Here is a 12,050-nt window from a genome sequence, read left to right as displayed (position 1 = left end):
CACACACACACACACACACACACACACACACACACACACACACACACACACACACACACACACACATTTTCCCTCCATACATTTAGGAACAATTCACGGCTTATTACGTGTTGTTTACTTCATGCCCCCCCCCCCAAGTGCAAACATTTCTAGAGACAGTTACATGTTCACACTATGAGTGAAAATTTGATCATTCCCTGAAGAGCAATGACATGATGAGGGGCAAAGAATTTCTCCATACACTCTTTTATTGGAGACAGAAAATTAGAGCTGGAGCCTGAAAGAAAAAGCCTCTAAGTCACTGAGCAATGGTAAGAAATAAAAAGACTCACCCAAAGAGGGAAAATGATTAGCAGGAGATAATTATAAATGCAAACAAAAACAAAAACTATTCTTGAAAAATCCAACTAGCTATTATAAAACAACTAATCCAAATTTTTTAAGAGCCTTTCCTCTGTTTGTGAACATCACTGTCAAAAGTATGGCAAGAAAGTGTTTACAAAAACCTAATTATTTTTCCCTCTCAATATCTACTTTATCTTTCCCCAAACACAGAAAGAATGAAATAAACTGTAAGGTGACTTCATGCATGTGAATGTTGTACTCTTATGCAACCCAGTACTGATGCCACAAAATACCCAGATCAACGTATCTCATGTGTACCACTGGCTTTACAATGTCCATACATTTATTTTCATTTTTAGAATATAAAAGTGGTCAACTGATCCCAGATCCTTTCTCTTGTTCTAAGAGGCTTTTTACAGTAGTAAATACTAGTATTTGTTGTATTGCTATTGTCCGTGAAAACCACTGAATACAAACATTTTTCTTACTTTTCTTTCCTTGGTCACACGCCACCAAAAAGACGGCTACAATAGTTATAGCCTAGAGGTGCGTCATCCACAGGACATACTTGCATGTCCCGGAATTGGCATGTTTCTCTCTCACAGATGGTAATGGAAATATCCTAAAGGCACATAGCACCACAAACAGAGGACAGCAAATGTCTCTAATGTAACACAATAAACATGCAGTGTATGTGAATGTCTTCATTTACATTAACTGTGTCTCAGTTTAAGGCTACAGGATTGCTGGTGGATTAAAAAAAAAACGTATTAGAATTTTTTTTAGTGTGAATAAAAGTCATGTTCTGACTAAATGTCAACAAAATGGAACCTTATTTTTTGCAAACATAAATAATCTGCTTTTGTGATCCAAACATTAGAGAAGTACGAACTATAAAACATTGCTGCACTGTAGAGGCAGTGCACCAGTACAGACACAACACTTGTTCCAAACAGAAAAAAACACTAAAACTGACTTGGTCATATAATAGAGATGCACCAACTGCAAAGTAGTTTGTGAGTAAAGTTTAGACACTTCAATATTCTGCATCCCTGACACACGCACTGCTCGATTTTCTACTCAGGCAGTTTATTTCTTAATGTGCATCTGACAGTGCATATGCATAAATATTTTAAATTGAAATTAAATGTTTTGAGGGAACAATGAAAGAGTCCAATGCTCTGGTTTGTCCTAAGCAACCACCTAATACAGAGCCGACGATGGGAAAAGATGTCTCCCTTTCATAAATATATGCAGAGGAAAAAGCAACAGAAATGTAAGTACAAACACCTCAAAACAACAACCTGCCAAATAGAGTGCAGCTGGGTTTGATCTATCCTCCTCTCAGACACTGGGAGATATACAGCTCTTGGCCGTTGGCAAAGCAGCTTATGTTTAAAAGGATGTTCTCGTAAAGTGTCATGTCACCGAGGAAAAAACAAAGCAGCCTTGAAATATCCATGCGAAAAAGGACTTATGCTGTAAAAAGAGGTAAACTGCTGCACTTCCTGCTGCTGGGAGAAAAACAAAATAAAACAGACAGACACTCAAACAAATTGAGCAGAAGCCAAACGCAGAGCTTGTAGCCCATGTAAAGTGTGAGTAATAAGCCCCAGCAGCAGTTTAAGCATTTATTCAAAAGGAACACCTCTCAGAAACCTTATGCACACATATACATGTATACACATATACAAAACACACAGCACCCCCCCCCCCCCACCTAGACGCATACAAACAAAACAAGGACGGTTTAATGTTTGTACAGTGAGAAAGAAGGGGGCGAGGGAAAACGTGAGTGCCACAGAGCCACAGATACAGAGTTTCAGGAAGGTCCAGAGTTCTTTTATACTTCATCAAAGCTGAGTAGATCAGTGTATTTGTTGGCTCGTTTGTGTCAGGGTGTTGTATTTGTCATGACTCATCAAGATTTACAGAAACCACGTATGGCAATTCATCTTATTTTCGTGAGAAAATTATGGCATGAGGCCTCGCATACCTTCAGCAGGTATTGTGATTGCATCTTTAAATTCAAAGGGTCAAATGTGAGGTTTTTTTTTTGTACTCTGTAAGTACAAGGTATGTGTGTGCATGTGCGTGTGTGTTATGAGTTAGCAGGGGCATCTTCAAAGCTTATAATGCTGGACTCCGGCCCTGTGGGATTCTGGGTGGTGCTGGGAGCTGGCGGTGAGGGATCTCGAGCCGGGAGGAGAGGAGCATCAGTCCGAATCTCGTCAGTATCGTCATCTTCTTCATCCTCCATGCTGGGCCAGGAAGACTGGTCCTCCACTCGCTTTAGGCGTTCGTTCAGAGCTTTCAATGCCAGTTGCCTGAGGACCCAACATAAATGTCACATGGAAGTAAAACGGATTTGTAATCATAAATGTAAATGTATGAGTTTATGTAATTATTTACACCAACTTGCACAGCCCACAATATTATTGCCAAAAACATATGACTGTAGCTTTGCATTCTTAGCCTTGCTAAGGTAAGTGTTATGGCAATAAAGCCCTTAAACTTAAAATTTACAGAACTTGAGTTTCTTCTTACACCAAGCATGACAACGCTGTATCATAAGTCTTCCAAAGTTTAAATAAAGAAGGTACATCAGGGTCAAAGGGAAGATTAAATAAAGTCAGTTAAGGATTTACATTTATAGCATTTAGCTGAAGCTTTTATCCAAAGTGATTTACTGAGTCGCTTACTGATTATGACTGAGTACAACTTGAGCAATTGAGGGTTGATCAGGGGACCAACAGTGGCAACTTGGCAGTGGTGGGGCTTGAACCAGCAACCCTCTGATTACAAGTCAAGTACCTTAACCACTGAGCTACCGCTGCCAGAATTCTGAAGTCAATTGGGTTTTCCAGATACAGAAACCACAGTAGTGGTCTTGATAAAATTGAAGGCTTTCCAACTTATCAGACTACTTAATAGGCTATACTACCAAACACTAACATTAGGTTCATTATATCCATTACAGCTACAAAATTTAACATATATGAAACTTGCTGTAATGCATCCTTTTACCTGTATCTTTTTCAAGGTGAGCAAAAACCAGATGATATGATTGATGATCTGGAGGTATTTTTTAAAATGTTGAATATGTTAAAACTGAGTTTTCCAATTAACAGACTGCTTTCCAGTGTCACCAAAATCTCAGGAAAATTAGTATGTAATAACTACATAATGTACATTATAATTTGAGGAAAAAACATGCACCGACAACATGATAATATACCAAAGGAACTAGAGATTTAGAGAGCAAAAGAAAAGGAGCGCATAAACCCATTGACGACATACAAACACTGAACAGACAGAACTATTCTCAGACCCATGTTCCCTTTAGTTTTGCTGCTCACATTCAGTAATAACCTTACCGTCTCCTCTCGGCGTCCTGGGGGTCTGTGCCTGGCAGGCTGATGGTGATGGAGGATGGTGCTCCCACATCGTAACGCTTCACCATTTTCCGACACACCTTCACTTTGACGAGGGCAGTGTGCACGAGGCCGGCGACGAAGCCCACGGCTGGCTGCAGCGCCTCCGGAAAGAAGGAGGCAAAGGCGAAGTGGTCCGACATGTCACCTCGCCCACGGCTGTGCCTCTGGTAGAAGCGCAGATACACCCAGCCAGCTAGAGCGCCGTAGCCACAGCCGGCTAGTGGCGCCGAGCTGTCCAACAGGCCGGCTAGCCGCAGGATGGCCAAGGCCAGAAGGGCCAGTGCCGGGGCTGCCTTAAGACGAACCTGTGGCACCCGAAGTACGGTTGAGTCACCCGAAGTCTGCTTCAGAGCCACCAGAACGCCACCCAGAAATGTCGGTGAACCATACACGTGCACTGCAAACAGGTATCTTAGGTCAAAGGTGGTGGCATAGGTAAGCACGTAGGAGAGGCCAGAGAACAGCCCGGCAGAAATGTTCACCACAGCGAAGAAAATGAGCAACTCCAGAGCCCCCCACAGAGGCTCCAGCAGTCGCCCGGCGACAATCACCGTGCCGACATTCACCGCCACACCCCACACATGCTGCTCCACCATGGGGTGGGTCACCAGAGTCCAGATCCAGAAGTTCGGTGGGAAAAGGTAGCCAGGTGTGACGCCAAGTACAACGTGTGTGTTTACCTCCCACGAAATGAGGTACAGCAGAAGCACAGTGGCGCAGATGGACTTCACCACTACACTGGTGCTGGCCAGAGCAGTCAGGAAGTGCTGCTGTGCCACAGGAAGGTAACGGTTCATGTTTGATTGTTTTGACTTTTCCTCGCCACACACCAGAAACCGGCTGAACGAAGGCCCACAGCGATCAGTGGCTCTGATGCTGTTGATGTGAACAGAGCCGGGGAGAGACGATGGCAACTTCAGACCCTAACATCCACAGGCAACACAGCAGCCTCATCCAAAACAATGTACGTTTCCTACATTGAGGAGACAGATGAAATGAAATGAGTTACATCTTGACTGAACATAAATCAGATTAGTTTTAATTCAAAACACATCAATGGTAACACGAAAAATACTTTAAAGTAATAAGTAGCCCTTGGTGCAGCCTAACTTGCAGCCAGTTCCAACTTATAGGAATTTACCATGTATCACAATTAAAACATTGTTAACAAGGTAATTGTTTACACACTGAATATCCACTCAACACCTACAACTTTCTTGGTGTACTTGTAAGTACAACGTCACTGCTTAGTTTCTCTAACAATAACGTCACTCTTTGCCTGCTAGATAGCCAAGTTAACAATTCGGCGAAGCGCTTGACCAACTATTCCTAAGTTCATCAGTCTTTCTGGATGGCTTAGCTAGGTACTCGGTTTTGGGTTTCATATTTAAGATAACTAGGCTAGCTAGCTAATCGACTTAAGATAAGAGAAGTAACATAACTACAGAAAACTGACACATTATCACAAACAGTTACTTGTGTATTTCTGGTATGAATTAACACAGCTGTTCATTTGCTCAGTCAGCTAAGATAGCTCCAAAGCTACGTTGACATTTGCTTCCTACATTCAGTCTGCTGCTAACCGCTAACAAGCTATCTAGCTAGGTAACACTTAGGAACTTTAACTCACCTCCCAGCACCTTTTGAAACATTTTTTCCAGTATCAGTTTGACAGTGGAACAGTTTTAAGCAGACGTTTACGTTTTAAGCACTTGCCCTCTTATCGGCAAGATAAACAGAGGAAAGTCCAACATCAATAACTTGCTCCTGAGACATATCCTCTCATCTCGGCCTAGAGTCCACAAGTTAGCCCGGGGATTTCCTTTGCCAATAGGCCTCCAAATAGTGTTTTGCTCGACAGATCTACATGAACCTCACAAAACCAGTCCGGCGTATCTGTTCAAAGTTATATGTCCGTTCTGTGTAGTGTAAAGATTATAGATTGACGTCTGACAGCAATGCACTTGCTTAACTCCTAGTCACTCCCAGCTAGACAGTTACTAGTACGACAAAGAACAAACGCCAGATTTGCAAACGTCATCATCGACCATCAAAAACGTGAGTTTATGGCCGTGCTGAACTGATTTCTGGGAAACGTAGTGCGTAAGCAGGGAAGGCTGCGCCTCTAACACTAGGAAGGTCGGTTTTCCGTTCTACAAAACCACCGTGCATCTACTGTAAATTCTAAATGGAAACTGCAGCTAATTTACTGCCGAATTCTGTGCTATGGGAGAATGTTTTAAGGGGCAATATTTAAATAGTCTTTGTGTCCTGAATTATTTTCGATCACAGTTGAGCAAGGTAAAGTAAAAAGTAAAGACTCAAATCTAAAGCTTGCTCAAAAATAAGTGAAATATGACAAAGGTAATTAAAAAAAAAAGTATACTTAAAATACACTTGCATTCCACGCCGATTGTGATGGAATGTTACTATCAATTTAATACTGTGACAGTTTAATGCAGTTTAATAAGTTCTTCGTAGACAAATAGGCTGATGTAAGCCCATCACTACTGAATCTAATAGTTATTACATGGCAGAGAGCAAAATGTCACAGAGTGATGATTAACTGAGAGGGAAAACTGGGGAAACAAGCCATGTCAGATGCTACAGTCTTCATTTGTCATGTTTTAGGGCTCTCCTCCTTATCGCCTTAAATCTGCTACTCTTCTCTGTTTCTCTCTGTCACTGACTCTCTTTGTCTTACAACATTTGTTCATAATTTGTAATACCACACTTTATTGTGCACTTTGTCTTTCAGTCTTCCTTTACTGTAATAGGTGTAGGAACCCCTATGCTTTGGGAAACTCTGTGTATACCTGCATAGGAGGCAGTATTTTTCCCTGATAAGCTTGCATTGCTTAAGGGTTAGCCTATGCTGTTTACAACAGCCAGAACTCAAGGACCATTCGTTGGCTATTACGGCTTCATAAAGCAGTATGCATTCCCTTTTTTTCTCTTTACATGCACAAAACACATACACAGACACCCACACACGCACGCACGCACACAAACAACTTGAGCTAATAATATTTGATAATGTATATACAAATACCTCTCCTTGTTTAGTCATTCTGGTTGCACCCTTGCAAAACAATGACATTTCTCTGTATGTGTTAAACTTGTACATATATTTCTGCCAAATTAATGATTAAGAGCACTGAGGCATGGTTTGACTGATGCCTTTTCTGTGATTATTATTTCCTCCTAATCCTGGTGTTCAGTTCTTTATCAAAGAAACAGTGATTTGCAGGTGACTGTGGCAAGTCCCTTTGTTTTGGTACAAAAATGTTTATGTGTTTTAGAGGGTTGCTGTGCCCTGCTCTCACAGACACACAATAGCTGCTTTATGGTCTGTCAGATAATATTCTCCTCCCTCCTTTATTTCTCACTTGTTCTCCAAATGGTTTCATGCAGGCAGGCCAGACCTCATAGCCTAAAGCTATAGCATTGCATTCTCATGTAGCATCCCCATTCTCCTGGAGTTTTGATTTATGCATTTGTGTGTGTGTGTGTGTGTGTGGAGAGGAACTGGAGATTAAATACCTCACTGAACGCAACGAGACCACATGCTGACAGAGATTATGTGAAACAGGGCAGATCTGCTATTGGAGTGCTATCAGATGGTCCAGAGAAATGATTTCTGAGTAAAGGAGATCCAAGACAGCCTCAAGAGACACTCGCTGCGGTCTGCACTAGTTGCTTTCTGTTTCCAGTGTTCAGCCAGTGGACCACAACTAATGGACTTTCTACTTGGATATACATGTATAATAAATTCTGGAACTTTGTTGATATTTTGCATTTTCAGAACAGAGTGATTGTTATGTTGCTATGTGCTCCATTAGTTCCATGTTGATGGCTATACTGTAGTTCCATTGATAGGATAATATATGATCGGATGAGCAGAGAGGAAAAAGAATTTGCACTGAGCTGTATAATGCATGAGGACTAGGGATGTCTATACTAAAGGAGCATTTGTAGTATGCATCACTAAAACAACATATACAGGTCTGTATCCCCATTACATCACTAGGGCACTGACAGTTATACACAATGTGTCTGTTACGAACTCCAGGAACCACGCTCATCCTCGCACTGCTACGCCTACCTCTTCTCATTGACATCTTCGATCTGGTGCACCGGAGTACTAATTACACATTTAATAACTATTCTCCTCATTACTGCTCCCTTATTTAAGCCCCCCCCGCACTCTCTTCGCGATTCCCATGTTGCATACTGAGCATTCCAAATACATGTTATTCTTCTTGGTTTCTGAATGTTGCCTGTGTTTCAGACCTCATCTCATGCCTGAGCCCTGGACGCTTTCCGGACTCTACCCCATGTTTTCAACCTTGGACCGACCTGACTATGAGTACCTACCCTGTTACTTCAATAAAACCTCTAGCATTTGGATCCTCACCCTCGTGTTTGTGTGCATTCATAACAGTATCACAATAACACATCACTTCAGGTATGCTTATTTCCAATTTTTGATAGTTTCACAAATTCTGCTGGCAATTTATTCTAGCAGGGCAAGCTTTAGTTCATGCTAAATGCAGCGTTCGCTGTAGTAGCATTTAACAGCTCACCAAAGGTGTGAAAGCACAGCAAACTATAGGCTATAGGCATTCTAACCATGTGCTTGTTTTGTCTTTGGGAGATGAATGTCAGGTGCACCAGCTCATGTTCCACATTTCCCCATCTTTTACTCAACTTATCCTTCACCACATCAAACTGGTTTTCCTTTGGTTCTGACAGTCATCAGCAGACACTGATCCAGGTCACCAGCTCAGTGTAACTAGAGATCTACTAAATGGGCCTCAAATCCAGAACCTATTGCACTACAGCTGAAGAGGGAGGCACTGCTCTCATCTGGAGTCACAGGAGAGCACCTTCCAGTCTGGCCTGCGGCTGCGTCAGCTTTGCTACGTTACATATGCTTCACGTTCCATCTCCGAGCTAGGCTTGGGGAACAAAGTCATACGCTACAGCTAGGGCCAGAGCTTACAATTCCACCGTGGAAGTCATGTTTCGTAAGATGTGATCTCATGGACACAAGTTTAGAAAGTGTTCCTTGTACATCATAAATTACAGTTGCTAGGTAAATATGCAGTCACCTTGAAATGTAGGTGATGGTCGTAACATATTCAAAGACAATCTTATTTCTGATCCTCATCCTTCATTTAGGGCCTCCATTCTTCTGGCTGAGACTCATGACAAATACAAGCAAGCATAACAGATAAATGCTCATTATTTCTCCCAGCTTCGCGTCTCTGGAGCAATTGCTACCTGTTTGCTAATTATACTTCACACCTGCTCCTTATTTGCAATACAAACGGCAGAAGACTGACTGCCTCCTTCGGCGAAGTGCACAAATAAGCCGCATTGTACGGAGTTAATTGAATGTGTCACATCAAATGTAGCGCACACCAGTTCCATTTTTGCGCACATCGTGTCTCTCATGGTTCCGACCCTGTTGTGCTAGCTCTTAGCAGGGTGGTCGGCGAGACAGGCACGGAGTGAATCACGTTAATGAGGGAGTGCTGAGGAGAAAGGAGAGCTGAGAAGAAAATAAGAAATTAACTTGCATTGCTTTCAGGACACTGAGGCTGAATGCCAGCTCAGCCGTCTAACCAATCCCCTGAGCTCAATCAGAGTGCTGGAACCAATGCAACCTCCACCTCCCCGCTCATCTAGAGGCCCCCTGCATTCTTTGTATTTCTTCTCACATGTCTGCCCATGCATGCCGCCGTAAGCCTTTAGTACTATGTAGACCTTGCGTTGGCTTTTGATCCCTTCAGGTTGACACTGCCCTCTTTTGGTCTGCCTGTGTTATTACATAATAAGTTGAATATAGAATATTGACTGCTGGCTCTGCTTCTTAAAGACAGCAGACAGTGCCCAGACAGATCCCAGCTCTGGTTTTCCAAATTCAGTACCTTGGTTTCTATGATCAATCTTGTAGTAGGAAGTAGTATGGGAAATAAGTACGGTAGTACGGTACATGTTCAGTGGTTATAATCCTCAAATAATTATAATAGATATGTTAATTACAAAGCTCTTTCCATATTAGTACAACCTATTTGCATTTGCTGACATTTCTAGCCATTTAAAAGGACACTTTTACCACAGACAAATGTATGTAAATGCACATTCACATTCTTCTGGGCCTTTACCTCATGCAAGGAGCAAAAGAGATGGTCTCTGGTGATAGCAGAAAGCCCAATTTCGACACTGTCTCGCAGTCATGGAGAGAAATGTGCCAGTCTCCTCAGCGAGCTCTAATAGCATTGGCAGGTCCCATTCTCCCACCTCATAAAAATGCTGATGACACCACGCCGGATGGGACTGTATCATCCTGGATGGAGCCTGTAAATGGCACAGGCAGTCTGAGGCCATGGGTGAGCTGGGAGCAGGGAAGGCCTCCTTAATGGGCAAAATAAATGGCCACTCAGATGGCTGCACAAACACCATTTGTCCTCTCTTGAAATCCCCCCTGACAGTCAATCTTTCCCCGAGCTAATGTTCCCATCTGAAGCCAACACCATTATAGATTTATGGATCCAGGTGTCCATACCTACACCTCATATCTGCAGGTGGTGGGGTATCAGGCCACTCCTACAATTTACACCTAACTTTGCGCCGGACTGCAAAAAGCGTCCTGCAGAGGCCGAACAGGAAGCCCATCAAACTGTCTTCTCTTCTCTTCATTAATCCTTAAGTCTTTGTTCTAAGACATCCAATCCTTGCTAATGCAGAACAAAGTAGCTCTGTAATCTCCAGAAAGTTTCCTAATTGAGTATAAATTGTGAAATGATTTTGAGAACCTAAAGGAGATTATTCTCTTTATTTAATATTTAGTGACCTCTGGAAAGCATGTACTGAAGTAACCCTAAGAAAGAACTTTTTTTCTCCTCACATTACTCAATATAGCAGAGGACTCAGAACCAGACTTTCAATTACATTTCTAGACTTCTGATGCCACACATGACACTAGCCGTGACATGTCACAGTCTGAAGGGAAATGACGACTACCACGTGAAATGGGGCGATGAAAACAGGGGTCGCCCTCATTCTCTTCCTTTTTCCTCTCCTCCTTTTCCTCCTCTTTTAAGTCTCCCATCTGTTTTTCCACTGGGGGGGTCTGTTCCCGCTATCACAATCACATCCTGCCAGTTCTGCCTGTCCTTAGATTACAGGAAAACAACTGGTTAAACACATCACTCCGTTCTGTTTACCTGGCCCTTCAGACCTTATTTACTGGGCCCTCCCTAAACAGATATAGACTGCCATCATTTCACGCTTGTGTATTAGTTCACAAAGAGTCATTCAGGTCAGCAGCTCATTTCATGGGTATGCATGTGTGAAATCTAGTGAAATACTGATTTAAGTAACTAAAAAGGCCTTAGCAAATCAGACTTAAGTAAAAAGAGCTTCTGTCCAGAACATTATAAATTGGTATGTATCTACCAACATTTTCATTTCAGTCTAAGAAAAGATTGGTAAATCCATATTATGACCCACCCATTTGAGTAAACACATTTGCTCTATTTGCATCCTTAACTTCATTATTCTACTGCTCTTCTATACCATATCCAGCTTATCCATCCTCTTCTATACCATATCCAGCTTATGTCATTTCAGTCTTTAATACTGTTAAGTGAAGCTTGTCTGCTAACATGTAAATGTGTTTACCCCACTCTGAGAACATTTCTTAATGATAAAAACCAGTGAGGCTGTTGTGGAAACATGCATGTGTGTGTATGTGTGTGTGTGTTTGTGTGTGTGTGTGTGTGTGTGCGCGCGTGCATGCGTGCGTGCGTGTGTGTGTGTGTGTGTCTGTGTGTGTGTGTGTGTGTGTGTGTGTGATTTAAAAACTCTACTTTGGACTCCACACTGATGATAACTCAGTCTCAAGGCCCCTAAAGATGACCTAATGATGGATGTTCATACAGTGGCAGGAAATGTTATCTGTGGCACAGTAATGCCACACACCTCACATATGCACACACACATGCACACTCACCCACACTGAAACATGCACACAAGCACACCCACACCCACCCCCCAAACACACACACACACACACACACACACACACACACACACACACACACACACACACACACACACACACACACACACACACACACACACACACAGGATCTTATCCCAGAAGCCTCCAGGGGTGCTAGATAGGGGATGCTATTTAAAAGGTGCTGGCACTAACTCCAAAGGTAGTCAGATGTAATAGAGCATGCTGGGCACTCC

The 12,050-nt window shown here is 42.5% G+C and overlaps 1 protein-coding gene across 1 annotated transcript; it reads right to left on the bottom strand.

The window, feature by feature from the left end:
- Positions 1-227: 227 nt before the first annotated feature.
- tmem115 (transmembrane protein 115) lies at positions 228-5,824 on the bottom strand. The gene is made up of 3 exons (XM_027007584.2): positions 5,413-5,824; positions 3,723-4,755; positions 228-2,672 (listed from the first exon to the last, which is right to left on the bottom strand). The coding sequence occupies exons 2-3, from the start codon at positions 4,577-4,579 to the stop codon at positions 2,447-2,449; spliced, it is 1,083 nt and encodes a 360-aa protein (XP_026863385.1). The 5' UTR covers positions 4,580-4,755; positions 5,413-5,824; the 3' UTR covers positions 228-2,446.
- Between the last annotated feature and the right edge of the window lie 6,226 nt (positions 5,825-12,050).

This window comes from Electrophorus electricus, chromosome 23 (assembly GCF_013358815.1).
Source record: "Electrophorus electricus isolate fEleEle1 chromosome 23, fEleEle1.pri, whole genome shotgun sequence".
Taxonomy (NCBI): domain Eukaryota; kingdom Metazoa; phylum Chordata; class Actinopteri; order Gymnotiformes; family Gymnotidae; genus Electrophorus; species Electrophorus electricus.
The sequence above is the reverse complement of the archived record's forward strand: the minus strand, read 5'-3'. Positions and strand labels throughout refer to the sequence as shown.